Consider the following 27,159-nt stretch of genomic DNA (forward strand, 5'->3'; position numbering starts at 1 on the left):
GCTACCAGGCTGCAAGATACGCTAGTGCTGTGCTGGGAGTCATGGGCTGCCCACTTTCCCCTGTGGTTCCCAGCGGGTTCTTTGGGCTCAGAACTTTGCCACCTCCTCGACTTCCAGTCTTTTGGCAAAGCCCACTCTCAGCAAACGGATCCCGGAGTTTGTGCTGGCGCAGAGAAGGCTGGCATTTTCGCAGGCGGCCAGTGACACCAGAGGCCCTCCTCTGTCCAGGCGCAAGGTGGTCAGGCAGGCTGGAGAATATGAGAAACACACAGTCTTGGCATGTGGGGGGAATCTGCCCTTCGCGCGCCCCCCCCACCACCTGGGGGATGCCCACAAGCAAGGAAGCAATAGCCTTCTCTCCTTGCTGACCCTGCGTACAACTTACTCCCTGCACATCCTCTCAGGGACTCTGGCTACGAGACATGACAGCTCAATAGAACCCCCACTGTCCAGAGCCAGGTTGCTTCTGATGTTTGGAGGTCAACAGGGAGGTGCATTTGTTTGGCAGCTTCCTAGAAGCATCTGTCCAGCTGCTGCTAGAGGCAGAATCCTGGGCTAGCCGGGCCTCTGCCCTGACCTGGAAGAGCTTCTTGTGTTCACTGGGCAGGGGAGAGCTCTCCTACCTCCAGTGTCCTGGCTCCATGCTTTCACAGTGCCATCGTGCGACGAGGTGGCAATCGCCGGGAAAGTGGCGAGGCCCTTGGGGAGGAAGATGCATGACGCGGTGGTCTGGCAGTGGCCCCTGAACTCTCGTACTCGGCACCTTGTCTGGCGGAGGTCCCAGAGCTGGAAGGAGAGGTGCAAATGAGCCGGTAAAGCATCCTGCTCCAGCTCCCCAACTTACTGCCAGAGAGTAGTAAACAGGGCAGGTGGGCAAAGGCAGGACTCCGTGGCAGTTTTGCGCATTTTTGCCAGTGGCCACTGTAGCTCAGCAAGGACTGGTAGCTAGCGTGGCCTCACCGTGGCCTCGCAGCCGTCGCCACCAAAACCGCTGCTGCTGCTGACGCAATAGCGCCCATCAGGGCTTACATCGCAGGACGTCTGGATGTGCTGCTTGGGGGGGAAGGTGTGTGCCACCTGCAGGTCCCGGGAGTCCCAGATTCTGGAAGGAGGAGACAGAGGCCAAAATGAAATCTAGAATGTGAAATTCATGCACGATTGGCCCCCTGCGGTGCTCTCGGTGGTGCACACACCTGACAGTTTTGTCCTCGGATGCCTGGATGACGTACGGCTCCCCAGGAACCCAGCACAGGTGAGTTACCTGCAGGAGAGAAAGCAGCGCAGGGAACTCATCCAGACCTATACGCAGGGGGGTCATTGCTGCATGCAGGCAAGGAAGGGACAGTTGCCTGCACTTGGGTATATGCGGTGCAAGGCTAAATTGCAGAAAAGGACACAATTTCAAAGCACTGTAAAATTAACATGGCTGCATTATTTGTAAATGGCCAAAATAGTCCAGTATCCCACCTCTCCTAGTGGCCAGTGAGATGCCTTCAACTGTACAGGCAGGACATGAAGTCCTCCATATTTGTCCCCAGAACCTGACATTCAGCGATAGACGGCTACTGAACGTGGAGGCTCATTGAGCTACAATTGCCAGGATGTTGGTTTCTCCTTTCCAAAAACCACCTGCTCTTACCAGATTCCTGGAAACAGATGCTCTGCACAAACAGTCCCCCGTCTCTATGTCCCAGGTGCGCACCGTGTTGTCGCGGGAGCCCGTGCAGAGCTGCTGGAAAGCTTGGGAAGCAGAGAAAGGTGCGTGAAAGGAAAGGCACAAAGAGTGCGCTCTTGTGTGAAAAGGTCCGAGTCTACAGCTGCCTCGCCCTCACCTGGACTGGCAGCCAAACCAGTCACCACCAGGTCGTGTCCCAAAAAGCGCTGGGCTGGTGCAGGGCTGTGGAGCTCCCACATCAGCGCGGTCTTGTCCCGAGAAGCGCTGAATAGCCAGTCGGAGTTGGGGAGGCAGGCGACCTGGGCAGAAGAGGGTCAGGGTGCATTCAGACAAGCGGTGTTCTCCTTAGGTGAGCATGGAGGGGGTTCATCCAAAAATATGCCCTTGGGTCATGCAAAAGAGCCCCTCCTTGGTTAGGGTGACCCTTCAAGGTGGAGAACAGCAGTGGACTCATTAGGGGGCTCGCAACTAGGTTAAAAGGTGACTGTACCTTACTGACTTCCCGCTCATGACCCACAAAGCGTGTCACGGCTGCGCCACACCTCCAGTTATACACAACGACCGTCTGCAGGACGAGAAGGACTGTCATTGCAGTGCGGACTATTGCAGGGACGACATTATTGATTTAAAATGACACAACATATTTTCCTTTGGAGAGATGGCCTTGTGCGCTTGTCGCCGAACAGGCCTGTGGGCTCAGAGCCTTGGGGGCAGCCCAATGGGAGCGCAGCTCATTTCACCTGCCTTGTCTTTTCCTCCTGACACGCACAAGTCGGGTGCGAGGGAGGCCACGGAAGCCACGGAGGCGTCTCCGTGAGCCGGGCTGTAGTGTGGGATGGCCTTGACGGGACTGTCCTCTTCCTCGAATCTGTTCGCTCTTGTTGGGCGGAAAGAAAAGACAAGGGGCAGATGGGCAAGGGGTCCTCCCTTCTACACCTATTCCAACCCCCCCAGCAGCAGCAGGGCCCGCCCCTCACCTGTACTTGGAGGAGCTGGTTTTGCTCTGCAGTTTCCCCATGAGATCCTGTGTACAAGCCAATGACCGGGATCCCTGGCAAAAGGATAAGCAGCAATTAAAGGGAGGCTCTTACCGTCCAGTGTTTGCCCACTGCTCAGCAGGCTACCGATAATAGACTGGTTTATCGCTGGGCTTGCTTCCCAGTCTCTCCACCCTCCTCCCAGACAGCACATCCATGAGGCCGACAGATTTCCAGGGGGCTCCTGCCTGTCTCCACCAAGCCCTTTTCTTTCAAGTTCCTTGATTGGAAGAGGAAGAAATGGCACGGCAGAGGAAGTGCAGAGGAGGGGAGGATGGTGGGCTAAAGCAGACAATCTAGCCCACCCCCTCTGCTCCACCCCCCTTTTCCTTTCCCAGTCTAGGCAACAGAGGCAGGTGCAGCACCTGTGTAAAGGGGGGTCAGCGTTGGCACACCACCTCTGGTGCCAGGGGATCGTGGGTTGGCTCCAAGTGAGAACCCAGTGGGCCTTACTCCTGAGTAAATAGGTTCAGGATCACCCCACACAGCTCCCTAAGGACAGAACTAACTACATGATACTCTTGATCCTGCTACTTACTTACTTACAAATTTGTACTCCACTTTATCTCATTCAAAGCTGCTTTAAAAATCATAAAAAATATAAACTTTATAAAAACACATATCATATAAACACTAAACCTCCTAGAATCTGGGGTCGCCTTGTTGCTTGGGGGGCTGTTTTCAAGGCACCCCATATCCCAGCTAATGGTTTCTAACTGCTGGAACCAGACACACACCACACACACCTGGCACTGTTTAGCAAGAGAACTGGAAACCACAATCACCCAAGTCCCGCCAAGGGCTTTTCAGCTCCAAGAGACCCACTCCAGTCCTTTGGTTCCAGCTCCCCAGTTGGCCCAGACGGGTTCAATGGTGGCTTTCATGCGTGCCCAAATCTCCTGAAAGAGGAATAAGAAACAAACCCAAACTATTTTACCTCTTGGCTGTAATTAAGAAAATAAAAAGAGACTGCAGTTTAAACTCTGGAGGAAGAAGGGCTTCAGGCTGCCAGCAGCGACCCTGGCTGTGTGCTAGAAAAGAATTCTAATTTTACCCCCACAATCGCCGGCACTAAGCGGGCAGTAAAACCAAGCTAAGCCCTGCATGTGTCCGTCCAAAAGACTTAAAGGGTAACCGATTTGCCGCTTCAGGCGTCAGTTGGGCTGATTTGTGCAAGCCCAGGGCTTAACTACCCCTTGAAGGCTCTGGGTTCTTCATGGACCCCCCCCCCCACGCCCCACAATCAAACAGAGTAATAGCAAAAGGGTTCAGATTCCTTCAACACCAAATAGCTGATTAGGCTTTCAAACAAACAAGGGAGCTCAAGGTCTGGCAAGGATTATCTGCTTTGATGGCTCCGTGGAACCTCCACTTTCCAAGGCAGTCTACCTCACAATGCCAAGTTCTAGGACTATGCAGCGCAGAAGAGTTACTGCCTCTGGCCAGATGCTTTCAGGAAGCCCACAACAGTTGTCAGCGCCTCCCAGCACCCGCTATGTGTGCAGAGGTAGACAGCCCCTGGACAAGGAGGGTGCGGGTCGCCATCCTGAGGTTGCCCTGCCCATCCATCCCACAGACTCCTTCCAGGCCTTCCTTCGGCCTGCCCCAGCTCTCCTGCCATTCAGCTTCCATGCCACCTCTCCTCTTCTCGGAAGAACCTGCTCCTCCCTGGGCATCTGCCAGCGGGACCCTGGTGCTGCCGCCTTTCCTGGCATTTGTGCACTCAGCCGGACTGCCAGGGAGCCACTGGGGGGCGACAGGCTGCCTCCCAGTGCCAGCCAGCCTGCAGCCCTGGAGAGTGGCACGCACGGCGGGTATGGCAGCGGTGGCCTCCATCTTGCAGGGGCTTGGCTGGCACTGAGATTGTGCCCAGGTCTGGCTGGGAGATGCAGGCCCCCCTTCCACCCATAGGCCCCCCCACCTGCCAGACTCACCTGCTGCCAGGCTGCTGCATTCTTGCTCTTCGCCTGCCACACTCAGACCTTGGCAACCTGCACTCAGGGGGCGGAGACAGCACTGCTGCCAAGGAGGGGCTGCCTGCCTGCCTGTCCTGATCAGAGCTGCTTCTTCCTGAGACAAAGAGGTGCTGCCCCCCCCCTACACCATCCTGGGAGGGGGGCACTTTCCCAGGGCTCCGTCCAGAACCTCCTCCTCACCTGCATGCCCCAAGTGTCTCTCCCTGCTCGCAACAGGTGAGGCTGTGGCCAGTCAGCCTGCACAGGGTACCTGCCTGCATGTATCTCCAGGCAGCTATTCAACAGGTGATGTGTGGCCATCCCGTCCTGCATAAAACACCAGCCAGCAGGTCTCCACCTGCTCTGGAAGGGGCAGCAACTCAGTGGGCGCAGATGCTGCGTGCCCTGCCGCAGGCAGCCATTCAACAGGTGGTGCTGCGTGAGAACGGGTGGAATTGGCTGGAATGTTCCATCTGGAGCCTGCGGAGGGATCGTGGCCTTGGAGGGGGGGGCAGCTTTGCCTCCTCCTCCGCAGGGAAACGAAGCTGCCGCCCTGCACGCGCTTCCTTGGGAGCAAGCCCACTGAACCCAACGGGGCTCCTCGGTGGAGGAGCTCGGGGTGGTGCTGAAAGGCTGCCGTCTTCCCACTGCTCCGCGCCTGTTGCCGAGAGAGGCAGGTGGACTGCTCCTGGCCAGGGAGGCTCTGCAGGGAGGGGCGGCCTGGCCGGGGCGTGGCGGGGGCGGCTCCTGCCGGCCGGCCGGCCCCGCACCGCCCACCTGGGCAGCAGGTGCCTCCCGGCCGCTCCCTGCCGCCTTCCTCCCCGCCATGGCTCAGCAGGCGGCCGCGCCCGGCCCCGCGGACGGGCTCCCCCCCGCCGGCAGCCCCTGCCCGGAGCACGCCCTGCCGCTGAGCGGCTTCTGCTGCGCCGAGAGGCGGCCCGTCTGCGCCCGCTGCTGCCCCTGCCCGCTGGACCACCGCCTGCGCCCGCTCGCCCTGGAGGCCGCCCACAGGAGGGTGAGCAGCCGGGGACCCCCGGCCGGCAGGCAGGCAGGCAGCAGTGCCACCGGGCGAGCTCCGGGCGCCTCCCCTTCCTCGCTGGGCTCAGCCCCCAGCAGGCAGCAGTGCCACCGGGGAGGCTCCGGGTGCCTCCTCTTCCTCGCCGGGCTCAGCCCCGTTTCAGCCCCCAACAGGCAGCAGTGCCACCGGGGAAGCGCGCCGGGCGTGGCTGCCACCGCCTCTGTGGGGTTTCTGCCACTTGTGCACGTAGCTGTGGAGAGGCTCTGGGCGCCTCCTCTTGCCTGGGCTCAGCCCCGCAAGCCCCCAGCGAGAAAGCCCCCTCTTGGGACTTTCCCCACAGGCGGCAGTTCCACCGGTGAAGCGGCTGCCCATACCCTGTTGCATTTCCGCCTGTTTCAGGCAGAGCCAGTGCTGCGGAGAGGCGGAGGAGGCCTGGGGTTTGGAAAAGGGCATTCATCCAAAGCGTTGGGATTGTACATGAAGGTGGCAGCTTTGGGCTTCTCTGTTTCCCCCCCTTTTCCAGAATAAAATCGTGGACGAGTGCGAGAAGCTGCAGCTCCAGAGCGGGGCCATCTCCAAGTACGTGGCTGGGGTGCTGCCGGAGAAGAAACAGCAAGTCGTGGTAAATGTAGCTTGGAGATGTTGGGCTGGTGATGGGCAGGTGGGCCTCAGGGATGCGGGCATGTACGCTGCCCCCTTCCCCTGCAGCAGTGCCAGCCTGGATCGGAGACAGGTGGGAAGAGACAAAAGTCGTGGGCTGGTGTCCCCACACTTCTGCTCCGCCTCTCTTTCCGATCCAGGGGGAGCACCAGAGGCGACCACCTCAGATGTGCTCCTGGCAGGGCTGCCCTTGGTGGCAAGGACTGTCGCACTCAGCCTGTGTGGCCTCACCAAGCACCGTAGCACTGCTTGAACCTATGTACAGTGGGGTCTGGAACCTGCTTTCCATGTGTCCTTCCCCCTGTGTTAGGAGAAGGGGGGATCCGCCACACCTGGTGGCCTTAGGGCTTGCTCTTTACGCCTGCCACGCACAGGTATAGCTCAAAACCACACCTGTTTTAATGTTTGCACGCAAGGCACAAGAGCCACATATGGCAATGTCCACCCCACAAGTCCCTCAGGCAGAACATTCAGCCTGTCCATGTAAGTGACGAAGAGCCTGGGGGCATTCCTGCTTCAAATGCCCTGTGCAATGGCCGGCCTGCCTTCCTGTCGATACCAGCTGGTCCTGAGCTGGGGGGCACAAAGCATCTGATTTGGAAAAAAGGCAGAGTTGTGTGCTTGCTCCAAAGACCCCTGCAAGGTTTGAAGGGTAGGCTGGTGATGGTCTCAGAGTGTCTTGTCTCCTATGCAGCTACATTTTGGGGGTGCCACTGCCCCCCTCCCATTTCGGGAGAACCAGCAAGTGCTTGCCAGGTGTTGGGACCCTGCAAAGATCGCTGGTCTGGTGGGGTGCAATCTGAGCCTGCCAGGCTGTTCCTTCCAAGAGTGCAGGTTCTGGGTCTCCTAATGGCCGACTCAGCTGGGCTGGTGCTTTTCAAAACACTGGTGGGCTATGGGAGTCCAAGTAGGTTGCACACGAGGCTGGAGTTACACTCATGCCCTTCTCTCCATGTGACCAGTGTTGTTGTAATCTCTGAATTCCCACAGGAAGTTGGTTTTGGGGAACTCTGTCCCTGATACTGTTCAACAGGGCTGCAAGCTTTACATGACTACTAAGCATTGCACAAAGGGATGCATAGTCACCCTCCCTTTCACTCTCGTAGAGCGCAGCCAGCAAGGCCCGAGAGGTCCTGATTCAGCGCCTGAACCTCGTGAGAAACTTGTGCGATAGTGAAGAACAGAGGCTGCTGGACCTCATCCACTCTGAGGAGGAGCGAGCCCATCAGAACATCCTGACCCAGCAAGTCCACTGGACAGAGTCGCTGCGGAAACTGGATGCCCTCCGGAACTACATGGTGGCCATGATCACTGCCACGGATGACTCCAGCCTTGTAGTGAGCATCTTAGGTTTCCCAATCAGGCTTTAACCAGGCTTGATCCGTATGACAACCGGTCGGGTTTTAATCAGGCTTGATCCTGGTCTGGCTTTAACCAGGCTTCAGACAAGGCTCAGTCTGTATGATGTACCAATATTAACCAGGGTTCCCCTTAATTAGCTTCTACTCTCACATTCTGGTTAAAAGCAAACCCTGCATGACTTTAACCATGGTTAAAGTTGGTGCAAACCACATAACTATTATTAGGGGCGTAGGAAGCACTAGGGGCAGAGAGAGTGCAAGTGAACCCAGTTAAAGGATGGAGAGTCTTCTGTCTGTATTGGCCACCTGCACCCAAACACATCCTGTGTGGAAACCTTGAGATTACCATTGAATTGTGAGAGCTGCAGAGAAAATGTTTTTCTCCTTCTCTTTTGAGATATGTATCTCTTGATCTTGTGTGGGCCTCCCTGTGATCTCCCAGCCAAGGGACTGACTTGTTCCCTACACCCATTACGCTTCAAAAATCACAGGGTGCCAGACCATTTACCTGCAGCTATGTATGCATTTTTTAAATACTCTCTCTTCTTTTTTTTCCTACCCAGCAGGCAGAAGAGGAAATCTTTGAGAGGTGAGTCCTGGAGTGGATATACCTTTTGCTTTTATTTAATTAATTTGCTTTTATTTAATTAAACTTGGACCCCGCCCTTTCTTCCAAGAGATCAGAACATGCTTCTTTCCCCCTCCCCTTTTTAGCCTCCCAACAAACCTGTGACATAGGTCAGGTTGAGAGCAAAGTGTGTCATTAGAGTGCATACATACAATTTTGCCTCTGCCCCCCCCACACACACACACAGGGGGAGAGAGGGCATACAGAGCACCAAGACTTCCCCCAGCAGCGGGGCCCACATGGGTTATTTTACCTGTGGCAAAGAGCCATTGAAAAAGCTTGGGCCAATCTGATAGAAGTCTGATGATTTTTGTGGCTCCTTGGCTAGGGCGGAGGAAGCGGAGGGGATCTTGAAACCCCAGGAGTCTGAGAAGTTAAACTTTAACCCTCGGTGCATCCAGAGTCCACTTGTGAGCCGGTTATGGGCTTCAGCGGTTCTTTGCTGGGCCTCAGGTAAGTGTCTTGGGGTGTGTGTGTGTGTTTGCATGCCCTGCCTGTCTGAACATATGTGCAGCTCCAACTTCCCTGCAAACTTCCTTTTGCTGCTTGGCCTGCAGAAGGGCTCAGGTTCAGTCCCTGGCAGCGTCCTCCAGGCAGGACTGGCAAAGCCTGTGGAACTCCTTGCCACAGGATGTGCTGCTGGCGTCTAGCCTAGACGCCTTTAAAAGGCCACTGTGAGTTACAGGAAGCTGGACTAGATGCGCCTTTGGCCTGATCCAGTGGGGCTGTTCTTATGTTCTTAACTACAATTCCCAGGAAGCCTTGCAGGTCTCTTGTTATCTGGTGTGCTCCCTGGGGCATTTGGTGGGCCGCTGTGAGATACAGGAAGCTGGACTAGATGGGCCTGTGGCCTGATCCAGTGGGGCCGTTCTTATGTTCTTAAAGCCCCTGGTCTTGAAACCTTGGAGGACCCGATGAGGCAGCCTCTTCCTTGACCTCTTTACCACCAAGTGTGGTGATGGTCATCCCTTCGCTTTTAAAGGACATTATGACAGGTTGGGTCACCTAACTAAGCCCCACAAGCCTTGAGAGCTGCCTCATTATGAGAAATGGATCAGTTTTACAAATGAATGAAATACTACAAATATTATTTCTTTCTAGATCGCCTTTTTTATGAACTCTTGTAAAGCTGGGTGGGTCCCGATAGAGTAAAGTAGGTCCCAGTGCCAAAAGGTTTGGGAACAACTGTGTTAACCCATTTTCCTCTCCCGCCACCACAGATGAGGTCCACATTGACGAGAAGACAGTCAGCCCCCTGTTGGTGCTCTCGGAGGACAAGAAAACGCTGACGTTCAGCCCCAAGAAAGCCAGAGTGGACTTGGACAGCCCGGCCCGCTTCAACCACTGGCCCAACGCTTTGGCGGAAGAGTCATTCTGCGCGGGGATCCATGCCTGGAGAGTCCGCGTGACCAAGAGTGGGGCTTACAAGTTGGGGGTCTCCTACGGCTCACTGCCCCGCAAGGGTGCAGGCCCGGACGCCCGGCTAGGCTACAATCCTTCCTCTTGGGTCTTCTCTCGCTACGACAAGGAATTCCAGTTTTCGCACAATGACCGTCACCAGGAGGTGGAACTGCTCAAGTGCCCGGCGGAAATTGGGATCCTGGTGGACTTGGATGCGGGAGAGCTGCTGTTCTACGACCCGGAATCCGGTGCCATCCTGCACGCCCACCAGGAACTCTTCACGGCTCCCGTCTACCCGTCCTTTGCCGTGGCTGACCATGGCATTTCGCTGTTGCGATGAGAGCGGGCCTGGCTGAGGGGTGGCCTCGCACAGTCTTCATGGGTGTTATTTCCTCAGGCTGCAGTTTGGTGGACGCGTTGCAGTCCTTCCAATTCGGCAGATCCATACGGACTCCTCTTTCACCCCCATGTCTGCATCGGATGTGTAGGGTCCTTTTGACCGTGGGCAGGATGATTGCAGTGCTCGCCTCTTGGAGCTCATCGCGTTGGGGTAGTGTGAGGGTCCCACAACAGAGGCAAAAGGACCCATCTAGACCCTCCCAACAAACAATGTTCGGTCTGCCATTCCTTGATTTCATAAAGATAACACACTCCAAAGTAGGTCCATGCAGGGGGCTGGGACCCTTTAAGGCAAATAAAGACCTGCTGTTCCAAACTGGACCATTCCTAGCTTCTTTCTCCTGACTGAGTATGTTCTTGTACAATCTGTGGACTCAGATATTTGTCCTAAATGAAACATTTTAGCTTTATGGCACTCTTATTTCCAACAAATCCCAGTTCTTGTGACTCTGTTCTCTGCACCCTGCAACCGGCTGCCTCTGGCCTTTTGATCCCTGGCAGGTCACTGCTTTATGAATACAGCATGAATCAGACATGAACGTGCCATTTGGGAGGGGGGGAATCATTCAGCTCCCTGCACCCTACCCAAGTGCTATTCCAGCGCGTTCCACTTGATAGAAAACTGGCTTTGGAAGAATCCAGGTTCAAAGCCTACCACCTCTTTCAAGGACTAATTATACAGCCCTGGACAGATGACTGTCCTCAGCCTTCCACTTCCCTCATCTGTAAAATGGGAACACAGCTCTAGCAGGGCTGTTGCAAGAAATGCTTGGTGTCAAACTTGTGGATTTTTAATTAACAAATTAACAGTGAATTGCCGCCAAACAAAAAAAAAAAAGCTTTTTCCATGAATAATAACCAGGGAAGGAAGGCAGGGAGGTCCCAAAAAGAGTTTGCTGATCTTACTGGCTCTAGAAAGATATAATAATTGAACCAAAACACAGCTGAACAGACCAATTTGTCCCACGGGGTGATTTGGGTCCCTGCAGCAAGTGACTGAACCTCTGCAATCAGCTTCCTGGATTGAACCCCTTAAACTGCAAAGGGGAGGAAAATCCATTAGCCTTTCTCTATGAGAGACGGCAGGTGCGCGAGCGAGGGCAAGAGGTGTTCTTTGGGCACCTCTGTCTCCCACTCTGCTGCTTGCCCGGCTGTCTTGAGCAGGAAACTGTGCATTCCTGCTTCCCTTGCTGCTCTATAGTCATTCACATAGTGGTCCCCAACATGGGCCGCCAGTTGGGGGGGCACCCCTGAGATGCGCAAGGCTTCTAGAAAAATCCTCCTGTCCGGCTTGGCACACCCTGCGTCCTCTGAGCTCAGCACAAACTCAAAATGCTTATGGAGGCTGCTCTGGGCCAGGATCTCTGGCAGCCGCCGGTCAAAGTTGGAGACCACAGCCATGCGGAAGCCCATCCGCTGGCATTGCTGGAGGGTCTCCTTGGCACCTGGGAGCGTCTCCCAGTTGTGTTTACTGCTGTAATCCCGGTAGAGCTTCTCTGCAATGGAGGGCAGGGCCTTCTCGTCACGGGCACCCGAGAGCCGAAAGGTCTCCATGACGACGTCCACCCACCACTGCTTGGATGTGAGGCCTTGGCTTAGGCCGTAGTTGGGGAAGCGGTCACTTTGGGCCTTGTAGGCCTGGCGGAAGGATCGGTTGAGTGCTTCGGCCTGCACGTGGACCCCAAAGGCCTGGGCCTCCGCTGCATAAGTCTTGCCCACGGGAATACGGAGCCGCAGAAGGGTGTCCTTGACGTCCCACGTCAAAAGCTGGAGCCTCAGCATTGCGCCAACCTGGAATGACAAGCCAGAATAAGGAAATGAACAAGGCATCTTCCCATAGGCCAAATGTCTGTTGACTTGGGTTGAGAGACCCCCCCCCCCACTGCAAGGTCTTAAGGGGGGGCAGCTTGTTTCTAGCAGATGTGGCTACCTTGCCAGACACGGCCAGCTCAAAACCTCCAAAATGCTGCATTTGTTGCACCACCCTGGATTGGAAAAGGACTAGAAGATGGAGCAGAAGAGTGGTGGACTAGACTGTCCATACTTTCTCTTCTGCTTCACCTTCTGCTTCCAGGGAGTAAGTGGAGGTGAGTGAGCTGATGGGGGTGAGTGCTACCTGAGGCAACAGCCTCAACTGGACTCATGGACGGGCCGCTCCCATGGCCAGCTATGTAGCAAGTACATTGTTCTCCGCATTCCAGCTGAGCTGCTTGCCAGCCAGGAATGTGCTCTGCAAAAATCAAAGAGGCCATTTGCTCCATACCTCCAGGCTGAAAAGCGCTCCTGGATCCACATCAAGGCAGTGAACTTTTTTTAAAAAACGGTGCATTGCAAACGAGAAGCTCAAAACATCTCCTGCAGCCTCTTCTGTTACACAACCTTTTCAGCAGGCACAATTATTCATTGTTTAATGAGTAACCAAGGCCAGTCTCAGTCGACACCACCCAGTGCGGTGGGGATGGGCGTTAGCTTAAGGCCAGAGCAGGTTCAGGTTCAACTCAGCAAGGCTGGGAAAGTCTCTCTGCTGGAGCACCTGCACAGCTGCAGCCTTTAAGTTAGCAGGACAGTGAAACTCAGTAGTCTGGAGCCTGGGGACAAGTGTAAAAGGACCCCAAAATGCAGGAGTTTGGTACTTTGAACACTGCTGGGTTGCGCTCAACCCACACAGACCTATAAGACTGAGCTATATAAAATGATGCATGGGGTGGATAGAGTGGATAGAGGGATGTTCTTTTCCCTCATGCACAACACCAGAACCAGGAACAACCAATAAAACGGAGTAGCACGAGAGTTAGAACAGATAAAGCAATGAACTTCTTTACCCAGCATGTAATTAATCTGTGGAACTCCATGCTGCAGGATGTGGTGATGGCACCTGAATTCCTAGATGCCTTCAAAATGTGATTGGACCGATTGATGGAGGAAAGATTACAAGCTCTGATGGATACACACAACCTCCCGCTTCTAGAAGTAGCCTATAAGAATGCCAGATGCCTGGGGAAGGCAACAGGATACATGTGCTCTCCCTCCGCATCTGGTGGGCCACAGTGAGACGCAGGAAGCTGGGCCTTTGGCTTGATCCTGTGAGGCTCTGCTGCCAGCACCACCACCAGGAGTCTGGCTGGAGGACTTTAGATTTCCAAAAGGTGTGGAAAAGAATCAGCTACTTCCTGATTCTGGGAAACGGGCCCTACCTGTCTCTCTCTGAACTGCTAGGCTGCGACAGGTTAATGATTGCTCACGTTCACATTTCTGGGGCAGCAGGAAGAGGCTGTGGAACCCGTTGGGCTGAAAGGGGCTGGGCTCTGGTGCAGTTTCAGTGTCAGCTCAGGGAGAATGTTGCACAACCAACCCAACCAGCAGGACCCGTTTTGCTACCAGTTCTCCTGGGGTCGAGCAGAGTGTTCCTCAGGCCGTTGCACTTTTCATGACTAGGGTGGAGACAAAGGGGAGTGAGCCACACACCGCAGCAGCAGGGGACGGGCTACGTAGCAGCTCATCCAGGAATCCAGGAGACTTCCAGCTCATGCAGCCCACAGTCAGCTAGTATCCAGCTTCCCGCAACAGCTAAACCAAATGCCTCCAGGAAGCTGAGAAGAAGAAAGCGATCCCATTTTATATCCCCTATAAAACTCTGTGGTAGACTGTCTCTGTAGATGGAAGCTCAAGTCTTACCCATTATGACTACTGACAGCCACAATGGCGCAGTAGTGGTTTGGGAGAACTGGAAGATCTAGGTTCAAAACCCGGCTCAGCCACGAAGCTTCCTGGGTGAACCTGGGCTAGTCACTCTCTCTCAGCCTCACCTACCTCACAGGGTCGTTGTAAGGACAAACAGGAGGGAAGGAACAAGGTACACCATCCTGAGCTCCTTGGAGGAAGGGCAGGATAAGAATGGAATAATTAAATAATCAGCACTGCTGGGCCAGATCAAGGAAGCCTGAAAACAGCAAGCAAGTAAATGAATAACCAAGAATCTTGTTGCAACTCTTCATTTATTTATTTATTTTTAAGTCTGCGTTAGTTCCCTTTGGAAATTATTAATCCCTCTGTTAGGGCTGCCTACGCCTGGGGCACAAGGCTCAGGCAGACCCAGGAGCTGATTCCAGGGCCCACCAGGACAGAGGCGCATTTTAAGTAAGAAGCGTGCCTCTGAGCACATGCAGAGTGAAAAAGAACCAAGCTGAGTGGAGGACTAGGAAGGGCAGGCAATGTCACCTCGAATCAAGACTGGGAGGAGCGTGGCAGGGGAGGGGTCCCCTCTGCAAATCCTCCCCTTCCAGCCCCCTCCCCTCTAGGGTCACAGGGAGAAGCCTCCCAGCCTTACCTAGATCAGCCAAGGCAATTGCAGCTTCGCCTGGACCAAGTGAGCATGCGCAGCGGGGCAGCCCTCGCTCGGTACTCCCCTTCTGACGTCACCCCCGCCCACCTACGTCAGGGCTAGCCTTGCAGAGAAGCCCTTTGGGGGAGGGACCCGCAGTCTTTGCAAGGCTCAGCTCCAAAGGAGCATTCCCAGGACCTGCACCTGATTGCAAAGACTCAGCCCTCTTTTTAATGGCTTGCTAAGGACTCAGGGGCAGGCAGAAATGCAACTGGTGCAGCCACCCCTCTATCCCAACACAGGTCCACTGCAAGCTGCCTTTAAGTAAGAAGCATGCTTCTGAGCACATGCAGAGTGCCAAAGGACCAAGCTGAGTGGAGGGCAAGGAAAGGCCTTTCCATCACTGCTGCACGGGGCTTTCCCTCCAGCAGGGCTCTCCAATGGCTGCAGGCCAGACAGAAACACAACAGGCAAAGCTTCCTTCTGCATGGAACATGCAGTGATGAGCTCAATTATACCAGTCAGATTTCTCCCCATGAAGACGGCTGCTTGGTGGGCTTGAAGCACAGCTGAAGGTGGGTTGGATGCTGCGAACTGGGCTTTGAAAATTAATTTTTAAGCCAGATTTTTCCCCCAGTTAAATTTGGTAGTGGTTGTCACAGGGCCCGTGGGTGTGGCAGCATCACAAATAGTGGGGTGTGTGATAGAACTGACTCCGCCCCCCCCTTTGCCAGAAAAGACAAGGTATAAACCAGGGGTGCCAAACTCATTTCTTACAGAGGGCCAAAGTTTAGCATTCATGGTGCCAGTAAAATGCCAGTACAGTAGCTAGTGGTTGCCTTTGACCAGCTCTTCCGGCCGGTTATTAAAACTTCCTCTGCTGTAGAATTGCAGGTGAAGATTTGTTCTCAATATGCACTTATGGTGTTTGGAAGGTACTTAGCTCTGCCCTTCTAAGCCACTATGCCCACCTCAGGCTTCTTAAACACACACGCATACCCCAAGCAGCTCCCACCCCCTGCTCCAGTGTTTGTCAACACGTTTTACCTTGCACCGGTACACTCCATTAGCCCCAGAGTAGTTATCTTCAACTTTGGTCGTGCCATGGACCCAATAAATATGAGGGGGTGAGACTGGGACCCACCACCTAATCCCACCCCCTCCAAGGACCCACTCTGCCCCCATCAGCGCACACTCCCTGCCCCATTTCCCCCTACCTCTTGCATCTTTCACAACAACTCTGTAAGATGGTTGTCTTAACAGGGCTGGCCTTAGTAGCTGCAGGGCAAGATAGCAAGAAGAGGTTGAGCAGGATTATAACCAGGAACTGTTTTGATAAGGCAGCACCACTCTTGCACAGGCTTTGAAAGCTTGCCACATTTCCCAACCTGAGGTTTCATGACCTCAATGGTTGGCAACCTTCAGTCTCGAAAGACTGTGGTATAAGCCTACAGCACCTGGTATTCCCAAGCAGTCTCCCATCCAAATACTAACCAGGCCTGACCCTGCTTAGCTTCCGAGATCAGACGAGATCAGGCATACCCCATTTTGGTCCCAACTCGCAGGTTGAACAACACTGCCCTAGAGTATTGAGAGATAGCTTCAAATCCTGCTCAGCCAGGGCATTCCTGGACACAGTCTCCACTCCACCACTACAAATTCCTCCCGTCTCCCTCTTCTGTAGACTATTTGAGCAATTGTAAACAAATAAATCCATCTCTTTTTAGAAAATATTAGAATTTTATTTTCTCTGCAGTACTGAATTTAAAAACCACACAGAACAAGGCTAGGGGCGCAAGAACGCTCGTTTTCCTGCCCGCAAATGCCATGGCTTGGGAAAAACCAAACCAGTGCGTGAATGCTCAGAAAAAAACACGAAATGGTCAAGGGCGATTGTGGTCTGGTGCGCTTATGCTGCAACGCTATACATATCTATGCAGAAATAAGCCTTAGTGTTGTCAATGGAACTTATTTCCAGGTAGGTGTGTATAGGATTACCTTCAACTTGACTTCATTGAAAGCTTGCCAATGATTTCAACCAGCACTCTTCCTGCGTCTTGAGCAGCTTGCTGGGTACACGTTGGGAGATATTTATCCCCACATACTGTGGGAAGCTTTCCCTGCGCATCACACTGCTAAGGAACAGGAGCAAACCAGGACTGCTCTTTTCTGATTCAGTTGGCAGCCCATGCTGATAGCCAGGGCTAGCGGGGGCAGCTGGGCACAGTGGTTTGTTTAGCTGACAGCAAGCTAGAGTGATTAAGAATTATGAGAAGAGCAAACCCAACCTCATTCCTGTGTGTTCTATTGAGTGATAGTGCTGAATCTAGGCCCTCCCAGTGACAGAAATCTACTAATCTCAGATGTTTTACTGGTTCTGCTCCTATGGCTTTTAGAAGAAACCAAAACTAGGCATTACAGCATTTCCTGGCATGGAGATAAGTGGCAGAAAAAGCTTCACCTGCTTAATATCTGCCTGTCAGTCTTCTACTAAAGGCTGAAAGAAATAGGGTGCCGTCACCTGTTTGGTCCTGGTAGGACTTTTGTTCCTCCCTAACACTATAAAAGAACCAAAGTTTTAGTTGAGGGGCAAAAGTGGGCAGCTCCAGGGTTAAGATCCTATTAAAATGGAGAGAGCGTTTCCTTGGCTCTTCCAGAATCCTTAAAATAAAAATGTATGTGCAAGGAGCTTGCACCATTTCCACGAGGGCTGTGAGAGACTGCACTGTTTCCCAGCCAGTTCCTGGGTGCCTTCTTGCGGCCCCCATTCCCAGGAAGATGGCGCTCGCCTCATGCCCGGTTCTCCTTCAGCCATTGCAGGAGCTGAGGCACGTAGTATGTAATGATGATATCGGCTCCTGCAGCAGGATGTTTGGAAAGACACAGAAACTGTTTTAGCATTTCTGTTGATAGAAATATTACCCCCATTTCCCACCTACCGCAGCACTTCAAGGCAGCTAATTGAAAAACATAAAAATAACTAAGGCCCAAATCCTAACCACCTTTCCAACACTGGCATATCTGTCCCAATGGGACATGTGCTGCATCCTGTTGGTGAGTGGCACTCACAGAAGCCTCCTCAAAATAAGGGAATGTTTGTTCCCTTACCTCGGAGCTGCGTTGCCCTTATGTCGGTGCTGGAAAGTGGGTTAGGATTGTGCCCTAAGCCTCTTGGTAAAAACACAGACACACACAGACAGAGTCTCAAAATGTATTTATATGTTTTTGCCTGGCAGAAATATATTTTGCTCTCCTCCTGATCTCTCCTTACTTAAGCATGTCTTAAGTTACTTACTTAAGCAAGAAGTAAACCTCATTGAGTTTAATAGGACTTGGTGAGTGCATGTAGAATCACAGCCTCAGTTTAGTTTCATTATTACTGATTCCGTACAAAAGGTTTGAGGCCACTGGGCTATTTTAAGCCGCACAGTAACCAGCTGCCCAGGTGGGGATGAGTACTTCAGCCAGAACGCACTGAGCAGGGGCTGGACTAGATGACACCCAAGACACCCTCAAACTAGGATTTAGAATATTCTAAACCATCCCTTCCAGGTTCCCACCCATCTTCCCTCCTCTCTCACCTGCTCGCCTAAACCCAGCCATGGCCTCCATCACTGCCGTCTTCAGATCAAAGGCCCCAGCGTGTGCTCCATGCCACAACATGGCAAACTCCCCTGAGACATGGTAGACTGCCAGCGGGTGGCTCGGGTGCTGGAAACAAAACAAGCACATGCTTCCTTTTAAAGCTCTGCTGGGACGCCAGGTGCTCTCAGCCCACCTAAGCAGTGGGGCAGGGAGGGGGTTGACTTATTCCGCCCCATGCGCAGGGAGGGGGGCGCAGCAAGACACTAACCCTGTCCTTGACTTCCCGCACAAGGTCGAGGTAGGGCATTCCAGGCTTCACCATGAGAATATCTGCCCCTTCCCGCACATCTCGGTCCTGGAGAGGAAAGTAGAAAAAGTCTAAACCTACAGTAAGGAGTGACAGGGCTGGAGATCTTCAGCAGGCAGAGGTGGGAGAAAATGGCTTTATTTTTTCACAGATTTGGGGTTTTTCAAAGTTAGAAGCGCAGAAAGCAGCGTTATGCATTTTTATTCAAAATTTACATTATGATCACTTTAAAAGTGTAGTCGGTAAGTGAAACAGGGTCAGCGGATGCAACCACTGGTCCACACAGCCCCACGCTGCCTGCCCTTTCTGGATGGTTGTAGTTTTGCCTTGGGGTCTTTTCCCAGCACTGCCATCTAAATATCCCTAACTGGAGATTGAACTCGGGACCTCATAACATCTTGCACAGATGTCCTCCACCATTAAGAGAGATGCTAAAAGTTCCCATTTTAGAATGAGTAAAGACCTGGGTTTTTTTTCACAGGTCACCTGGGAATGTGCGCTTGAAGACAGGGCATAAAAGAAAACATACAAGAGATGGAACAGCCTCTTGGTTGCTGCAAACCAGGCAGCGACCCCCTGAGCGGCAGCTCGGCCTTAATCCCCCAATCCCAGACACACTAAATCCACTAAGAGGATCTCCGCTCTGCGTTGCAGGAAGTCCAGGGCGGAAGATTTCCACAGCCCCCTGCAGCCCCTCAGCTTGTCGTCACGGAGTACTGCCTTCCCAGCTGGCTGCTTCCACCTGGTGTCCAAGAGCAGAAGCAACCAACAGTGCAAGCTTCAGAGGACGGGGTGGAGGGCCAGGTCTCCTTCTCAGACCCAAGGGAGCAACACACCCCAGCAAGACAACTTTACAGCCAGTGTACTTGCCAGGCTGGCCCGGCCCAGTGCAACTCACCACTGCCCGTGCAGCCAGCCCCCGGGCCCCTGGAGGGAGCTGGTAACAGCGTCTGTCTCCAAAAGCAGGTTTGGACAAGGCCGCATCTCTAAAGGGACGGAGGGGAAAAAACCAGAGTCAGGGAAGTCACTGACTGGAGTCACAAGACCAGTTCTGATTTCACATTTCACGACAACAAATAAGTGGTGGGTCTGACTAAGAGTGCAGCATGCGCTTCCAGTCTCCTCCTTCCCTTCTCTGGTTTCCTAGAAAGCACCCTGCTTTCTCAAACCACAGTCTTTTGCAACATCTGAACTGTGAAATGGTGGTTGGAGCGCACCCCATAAACAAGCGTCAACTGTGGTTTGTAGGTAGTGTGACAACCACAACTTCCCAGTCCTCACGACATGATAAACTGTGGTTTGACAAGCCTGGATTTCTAAGAGCATCAGAAGAGCCATGCTGGATCAGGCCAAAGTCCCATCTAGTCCAGCTTCCTGTACCTCACAGCGGCCCCCCCCCGATGCGTCAGGGAGCACCAACCATGAAACTGAAGAGGGGAGGTCGCCCAGCTCACTTAGGCCAAACCCTCCTGCCCAGAAGTCCAAAATAGTCTTTTATGCGACCTCTCACCTGAACGGGCCATAAAAACAGGATGCAAACTTGGCGCTATAGCTCATGACCGAAACCTGTGAACCGAAGGAAAGAGGCCTTGTTAGAGGCCACCAATTGTGATCCTGGCTCTTGTGCACCCAGAACCAGGACTGCAAAATGCCGCCCTCCCCCCACGTGTCCTGGAGGCCTAAAACGATCACTTTGGTTTATGGAACATGCCCAGGTCGTTTGCCCCCTCACCTGCACCTCGGCATGCCAGTGGAGCCCGGCTGGCCTTAAGAGCATCACCGTTAACCTGCTCAAAAGTCCTTGCAACACCTCCCTCCTTCCCCAGAGTCTGGAAATAACCCCACAGTGGAGGTGAGAGGAAATGGTGCCAAGCCTTAGGTGAATGGCTCTCAGGGCAATCCGTGCTCTGAGATTTGGGTGAGAACCTAAAGTGGTCACAAGGTAAAAAAAAAAAAAAGCACAGTCCCCACCTTTGAGAGTTAATGAGACAAAGCATTGTGACACACTGAAGGAACTTGTCTTATGTTCAGAGGCACTACTCTGCTTAAATAAAAGTGTATCGGGGGCCAGAAGATAGGTTAAACCAGTAGTTCCCACACAGCCCGAGGGCGCTGTGGCAAACTCACAGGGGTGCTGTGGGATGGTCCCAGTGGCCTCTTCTCTCTGGATCTGCTAGGATTACGTGATCCAAGATGGCGATGCCCAGAAGAGTCGGGGAGAAGAGGCCACCACGGAAAATAGGGTGCCATGAACAAAGTAAGTTCGGGAACCATTGGGTTAAGCTCAGATGATCCGTTGTGGGGGGCCAGGACAGGTCAGAGCTCTTGCTCTGTGGTGTCTAAATTCTACCAAAGACCCCTTGCCCACCTTGTTCCCCATGTCGTGGGAGATCAGGGCTTCCTTGATGGCACGGATGCGCCCGTCCATCATGTCCGAAGGGGCCACGATGTGGCATCCTGGAGAAACAAGACACGTGAAGGGAAGGAGAGGTTACCGAAGACAGAACCAACGAGTCTGCTGTTTCGCTGCTAAGTGTCCTTCCTTCCAGACCGTAAGAACACGCAGGAGGTAAGCAGTGTCTCCATGTTGCCTTTTAGGGGAAGGCAGACGGTGGCAAGGGGAGGACCTTTCCCTCACCTGCTTTTGCGTAGGCCACTGCTACCTCGGCCAGTCTTTGGCAGCTAGCCTCATTCTGGAGGGTGCCATCTTGCCGAAGGATGCCTGGAAAACCAAGTATACTGTCAAAATGCGAGGCTGAAGCACCCCCAGTTCCTGGTTGGCAACCTTCAGCCTCGAAAGACTATGGTATAAGCCTACAGCACCCGGTATTCCCAGGCGTCTCCCATTCAAGTACTAACCAGGCCTGACCCTGCTTAGCTTCCGAGCTCATGGTATAAGCCTACAGCACCCGGTATTCCCAGGCGGTCTCCCATCCAAGTACTAACCAGGCCTGACCCTGCTTAGCTTCCGAGATCAGGGTATAAGCCTACAGCACCCAGTATTCCCAGGCGGTCTCCCATCCAAGTACTAACCAGGCCTGACCCTGCTTAGCTTCCAAGATCAGATGAAATCCCCCCTCTACCCCCTCCCAGTCCCAGTACTGTAGTTCAAACCAAAGCCAGCAACCAGGAATCTATTTCACGTGCAACAGCCAGTATCACTGTTCTACCAGCTCTTAAAAAAGCAAGAGGACACGCACAGCAGGTTTAATGCTCCGTGGTGCTTACCGCAGTGCCCGTGAGAGGTGTAAGGGCAGAGGCAAACATCACAGGCGATCAGCAGCTCGGGAAACAAGGCACGGATCTTCTGTACGGCCTGTATTGCCGGGGTGTCCGGTGCGTCGGCTGCGGAGCCTCGCTCATCCTGCAAGGCAGGGAACAGATGCATAACCTATCGCTCACAGGAGGGATTAGGGAGAGGTTTGTGCACTGTGCTGAATGGTACAGTTGCCACCCCCCCCCCGGCTGGTCCTGTTTCGCACCTTGGCTGCGTTGCTCGGGACCCCAAAAATCAGCACGCATTTGAGTCCATCAGCCACCAGGGGTTGCAGCATCCCCTGCAGTTTGTTGACGCCATACCTGGGAGGGAAAGAGGAGCCAGTATGAGCACAAGGCTAGGGGCATTGGAGGGTGGGTGGGCTGGGATCCTGCAACAGGCACGGAACCCTACAGAACATCCCTGAACTAATTTCTCAACAGGGAGGCGGTTCAAGACCCACTGAGTGAATAATTGGCCTGGCTAATTCCACCAACCACCCTTGTCTTTTAAGAAGAGAATCGCAAAGGCTTTCAGGGCAATTAAAACGCAGCACCTACCAGGCCCCAAAGATGGCTTTGGGTGCTATTTTGTACTCCTGACGCAATGATGGACTGGGACCTCCCTATCCCTGATCCCAATGGGTGGGCCAGACCCTGGAGAGGGACGTTATCACTCATTGCCAAGATGCAGCTGGAACCGCAGTGCTTTGTAAAGAGAGGGCGGCGCAGGCCAAACCCTTGAAGAATCCCTTATCTCCCCAGTCCCAGAGAAGATCAAGGGTGAAGCGAGCAGTATCTTCATACTTTTTTTTCCCCTCCACCCACGGAAAGGAAGCCATTTCAGACACACCACCTCATCCCTCTTGCTAGGTTTGGAAAATGAAAATGTGATCCTGATCATAAGAACAGCCATGCAGGATCAGACCAAAGACCCATCTAGTCTAGCGGCCCACCAGATGCTCAGGAGCACATAGGACCACAAGAGACCTGCATCCTGGCGCCCTCCCTTGCACCTGCCATTCAGAGACAGCCCACTTCCCGAACCAGGAGGTTGCACAGACCCATCATGGCTTGCAATGGGTGATCGACTTTACCTCCATCTACCTGTCCAGTCCCCTTTGAGAGGCACCTAGGCCAGACGCCATAACTACATCCTGTGGCTAGAGGCTCCCCAAACTAATTAACTAGGTGTTTGTTTCCAGGGATGAAGACAGGTTTACAGCTTAAGCCTTACTGAACGCAGTGGGTTTACTTCTGAGTAAAATAAATAACACTGTTTTCAAACATCTCTACTGATTACTGATCTTCCTTACTTTTTTTCTTCCTACTGAAAGGACAGGTAGGTCCCACATGCAGTGCTCTCCTCCTGCCTTGCAACACACTACTCTCTCATCTACTCACTAGTGTGAGTAGTACTCACACTACTCTCTCACTACTCTCCTCTTTCCTGTTCTCGTAGGCAGTCAGGGGCCTGCTGCCACTCAGAATGGACAACTGGGGGACTGATGCACCAAGGATTCAACTTGGGTCCAGGTATGTTCACTTACCGGGCCTGCCCAGGCAAACTGGCAATGAGCTCCACGGCATCTGGGCTGTCCCTGAAAGAGTTAAGCACACAAGAGATGACAGATGATGTTGGACCTCAGCACAGATTGCACTTGGCAGGGGTTGAAAGCAAATCAGGGAGGCGGAAGAGGCCAGTGGCTCCAAAACAGACGGGCCTGGGGCCAAGCCAAGTGGACAGTCACCTGACAATGCAGCGATTCTCAGACTCTGTGGTTCTTTTGGAGAAGGAAATGGCTGAGAGCAGGAGAGGGGTCAGAGTCCCTGGGTCACGATTCTTTGCTTGCCAGGAGGCAGCCCTACATCTGGCCCATTATGGCTCCCGAAGGGCTCCATGAAAACAGATTTCTGCAGCTCTGGTCTTGCTACCAGCAGCCTGGCCCAGCGGGCATAAGGTTAGAGCTTGGGGATTAGGTTGCACTGTTGCAGGCTAGAGACTGTCGAAGCAATGAGCCAGAAAGCTCCTGGTTTGGGTGTTACCTCTGCCATGTGCTCAAAAGTGGGCTTCAGGCAAGGCTCAACCCTTTCAAACATCAGCCCCCTCCCCATCTGCAGCACAGAGGTAATACTACTGAGACTATGTTACAGGATTGTTGTATGCGCTGTGCTATTGCAAAAGCCCCCCTTCCCACACAGACTTGTGTGCTCCTAGATGGCAACGTTAGAAACTAAACAGAGCCCTGCTGGGTCAGATCTAACCTCCCTCCAGGAAAGCGAGGTCACAAAAATGACCGACTTACGTCACGAAAATAGGGTAGATGAGATTGGCGGCACTGAAGGTGGTGGATGCCGTCTGCCAAGAGCGGAGTACAGGGTGGAAATAGCCGCTGTGCAAGAGAGAGTCTGCCTGCATCTTCAGGTCTCACCAGCGGGTCTTGGAAGAAGATATTCTGAAATGCACCAAGAGCTGCTTAAGACAAGTGGATTTTGAACTTGCTACATCCAGGGAAGCAACGCTGGATTTTCAACTCTTTATGGTCAACGGTGGCTGGGCTAAGTGCTACATGACCCACCTGAAATGGGCTCACGACCCACCAGTTTGAGAAACATAGCTCTGTGCAAACAGCCACACAGGCCAATGGGGCTACTTAAGTAAATAAGAATTAAGTTATTTAATTTGGGAGGAACTCCCACAGAACACACCGGCACTTGCTCTCCCACAGGATCTGGAAGAGAACGCTTAGGCGTGTTGCATTATTACCATAGATGCAGAGTGCTTGACAGAGCAAGCTCTGCCTGTCCTGAAACTGTGCTGGCAAACTCACACATTGGTTGGAACGCTGTGCACATTTACATGGGAGTAAATCCGCTTAAATGGCACAGGACTTCTGAGTGAATGAGACAGGTTTGTGTGAGAGTGGGTGTGTGGCAGCTGGTAGAATCATTTGCGCAACCCTAAGCGGTTAAGTTTCCCAAGGGAGACAAAGACCCACAGTGAGCATTTCACAAACACACACAGCCATGGGAATATCCTTCAACTTTGCTCCAAAATGTGCCAGGTGGTAACCCTCCACTTGCTTGGGTGGATGTGATTGTTGCCATGTGCATTGTGTGCACTCCAGTGTTTATATCAGTCATTTTCAACCACTGTGCAGTGGTACCGTGTGCTGTGGGAGCTTGGGGGAGCGTCCTTTATTAGTAGGGCCACTGGAAGATGCGAGCCCCCCCACCAACAGCATGGTATGCCTTGCCAATTGTAAAAAAAACTAATGAGGTGCCTTAACAATTTTAGTACCTTGTCAGTGTGCCATTAGACAAAAAAGGTTGAAAATCACGGTCTACATGCTACAAATAATTAAAAAACAGACAGAACATTTCGTCCACACTTGTCCCCACCCAAACTGGGGATAAGGAATTGTGGGGCTAGGGAGAGGGTAGTGGACAAATTTAGTCATTCAATTTGTACCCCGCCTTTCTCCCCAGAGGGTACCCAAATGCGGGGTACAAATAAATGCCATCTTGCCCACTTTGTGGCATGAGTCTTTTCTCTCCAAATAAACCTTAAATAAATCTCCATACAAAATAGTTCCACCCCAAAAGTGCAGGAAAAGAAGCAATTGCACTGGGGGGGTGGGGTGGTCGGGGCAAAGAGACAGGGAGTCATTTGGGGGCAAATGTGTACAGAAGACAATTGCACCGGTGGCCACATGCTAAAAATTAGGATCTAGGTGCCTGGTGCTTTTCAGAGGCTCTGCCCCAAGGAGCTTACAATCTGCACACAAAGGGAGATGACAGAGGATCACCTGCTGTGGGTGGGCAGGTGATTATTTGACCAGCAGCTAGCTGGACCTCCTGATGCAAAAAGGGGGTGCAAAAGAAGGGGGCAGGAAGGGCAATTGCACTGTGGGGAGCCAATGCAGACAGAACGTGGTTGCATGGGGGCAGAGACCTTCTTTTGATTGCAGAGGGTCCCCTTAGGACAGCAATGGGGGGGGGTCGCAAAGCCACTGCCCAGCAGCAACCAGTGCACAGAAGGGGGACCCACCCACTGCCCTTTTCCCCAGCCCAGCTCACCCTTTGCAGTCAGCACGTCCTCTCCTTTGCACGGCTGCAGGAAGGGAACCAGCTGTTTTCCCAGCAACCCCCGCGAGCCCACCACCCCCTCATTTGCATGACCACGCCTCCCACACTGGGCTCTTAAAGGGCCAAGCAGGCCATTTGACCAGCTGCACCTACAAAGTCTCTTTGTGCAGCCCCTAGCACATACAGGAGCAAGGCTGGAAAGTGCAAGGTTCTTTCTTGCCCAGATGCAGGAGCTGGAAAGTCTGTGTGGGTAAAACAGCCAGTTGGAAAGCCCTTTTTCTCATGCACTTGAAAAATATTCCTTAAGAAGGCAGCTTTCCCCCATTTCCCCTGCAGATTGCATCAGGTTTCTTTGGCAGCTAGGAAAAAGGCACTCTGCACATGCTCAAGGGCACCCATCACCCGTTCTTTCTGCAAATGTTCCAGCACAAATCAAACCCCCAAGAGGAGACAGTTTAGATGTGTGTGGATGGGACTGCAGTATTGTTGGGGAATTTTTTAAGAACAGATCAGCAACTGCTTGGAAGGGTGAGGAAGGTTCTTTATTTTAAATCAGTTTTAAAACTTATACTTACCATAAACTTCTAGTTTACTTGCTTAATTTAGTTGTATGGGAGATGTTAAAAATATTCCTGCTTGAGGATGTCACTTCCAGCCATGACATTTCCAGGTTAATGACATCGCTTCCGGTGGGTCCCAACAGATTGTCATTCTAAAAAGTGGGTCCGGGTGCTAAAATGTTTTGAGAATCACAGGCCTAAATCAAATGAGGCAATTTCCCACACTACGCCGACCAAAGAAGGCATTTTAGCTGAACTCCTTGTGTTTCAACACTTGATGTCTTGGAGAGATGCAGTCTTCTCTGTCCATCTCAACTTTATAGTTCACTTGGAATCAGGTGTTCAGACTGCAATCCTAAAATATACCTCCTAGGAATTAAGCCCCACTGAACACAGTGGGCCTCACCCCTGAGTAAACATGGATGGGGTTGAGCTAAAGGGGGAAAGTGTGTTTCTCACACAGAAAGGTTTTTGCTCCACTTTGTAGGCTCCCTGCACAGGACAGCATCTGAGACTGAAATTATCAGTTGGTTAACCGTGTTTGATGATGAAATATATAAAATGTATTGTGACATCTTATGTGATATGAATACAAGGATTCAGTGTGTTTATGTGATATGAATACAAGAATACAGTGTGTTTCACCACACTGTGAAACAGAACTCCTTGCTTCATAAACCATCAAATGATAGGACACCGGATAAGCAAAATGCTTTGCCACTCACACAATGATTTAAGAGATACTCAATAGATGTTATGTTCACATGGCCAAGAGCTTTGAAATCTCGCCTCCGCTAATTTTACCTGAATCTTCATACACACCCCTCTCTGGGCTTCTCCACTTAGTGCAGGATGGACCAACTCACTCCTGGGGTAATTCAGCACATTGAAATACACATGGTTCTCTG

The 27,159-nt window shown here is 52.7% G+C and overlaps 4 protein-coding genes across 6 annotated transcripts; 1 reads left to right on the plus strand and 3 right to left on the minus strand.

Moving 5' to 3' along the window:
- Positions 1-87: 87 nt before the first annotated feature.
- WDR31 (WD repeat domain 31) lies at positions 88-5,495 on the minus strand. The gene is made up of 10 exons (XM_066610891.1): positions 5,256-5,495; positions 2,653-2,726; positions 2,420-2,552; positions 2,166-2,240; positions 1,833-1,974; positions 1,640-1,740; positions 1,194-1,261; positions 961-1,102; positions 624-786; positions 88-248 (listed from the first exon to the last, which is right to left on the minus strand). The coding sequence occupies exons 1-10, from the start codon at positions 5,493-5,495 to the stop codon at positions 88-90; spliced, it is 1,299 nt and encodes a 432-aa protein (XP_066466988.1).
- Positions 5,494-10,075, plus strand: BSPRY (B-box and SPRY domain containing). Its single transcript, XM_066610892.1, has 6 exons — positions 5,494-6,093; positions 6,209-6,307; positions 7,452-7,682; positions 8,270-8,295; positions 8,663-8,793; positions 9,555-10,075. The coding sequence occupies exons 1-6, from the start codon at positions 5,494-5,496 to the stop codon at positions 10,073-10,075; spliced, it is 1,608 nt and encodes a 535-aa protein (XP_066466989.1).
- On the minus strand, positions 9,364-14,495 carry HDHD3 (haloacid dehalogenase like hydrolase domain containing 3). Of its 3 annotated transcripts, XM_066610703.1 has the most exons (3): positions 14,462-14,495; positions 13,945-14,074; positions 9,364-11,925 (listed from the first exon to the last, which is right to left on the minus strand). In XM_066610703.1, exon 3 carries the CDS (start codon positions 11,914-11,916, stop codon positions 11,194-11,196), a length of 723 nt encoding a protein of 240 aa, XP_066466800.1. In that variant the 5' UTR covers positions 11,917-11,925; positions 13,945-14,074; positions 14,462-14,495; the 3' UTR covers positions 9,364-11,193. The 3 variants fall into 3 exon arrangements, 2 of the variants coding, with proteins under 2 accessions (XP_066466800.1, XP_066466801.1); XM_066610704.1 differs by lacking the exon at positions 13,945-14,074 and having other exon boundaries at positions 14,462-14,492; XR_010793397.1 differs by lacking the exons at positions 9,364-11,925; positions 14,462-14,495 and adding an exon at positions 13,585-13,724 and having other exon boundaries at positions 13,945-14,046.
- A 1,680-nt stretch (positions 14,496-16,175) lies between these two features.
- On the minus strand, positions 16,176-25,748 carry ALAD (aminolevulinate dehydratase). The gene is made up of 12 exons (XM_066610659.1): positions 25,683-25,748; positions 23,909-24,058; positions 23,153-23,203; positions 21,830-21,926; positions 21,576-21,711; positions 20,986-21,069; positions 20,716-20,804; positions 19,858-19,913; positions 19,246-19,333; positions 18,309-18,395; positions 18,037-18,166; positions 16,176-17,313 (listed from the first exon to the last, which is right to left on the minus strand). Exons 2-12 carry the CDS (start codon positions 24,019-24,021, stop codon positions 17,246-17,248), a joined length of 999 nt encoding a protein of 332 aa, XP_066466756.1. The 5' UTR covers positions 24,022-24,058; positions 25,683-25,748; the 3' UTR covers positions 16,176-17,245.
- Positions 25,749-27,159: the final 1,411 nt, after the last annotated feature.

Source organism: Tiliqua scincoides, chromosome 16 (genome assembly GCF_035046505.1).
Source record: "Tiliqua scincoides isolate rTilSci1 chromosome 16, rTilSci1.hap2, whole genome shotgun sequence".
Classification (NCBI taxonomy): Eukaryota; Metazoa; Chordata; class Lepidosauria; order Squamata; family Scincidae; genus Tiliqua; species Tiliqua scincoides.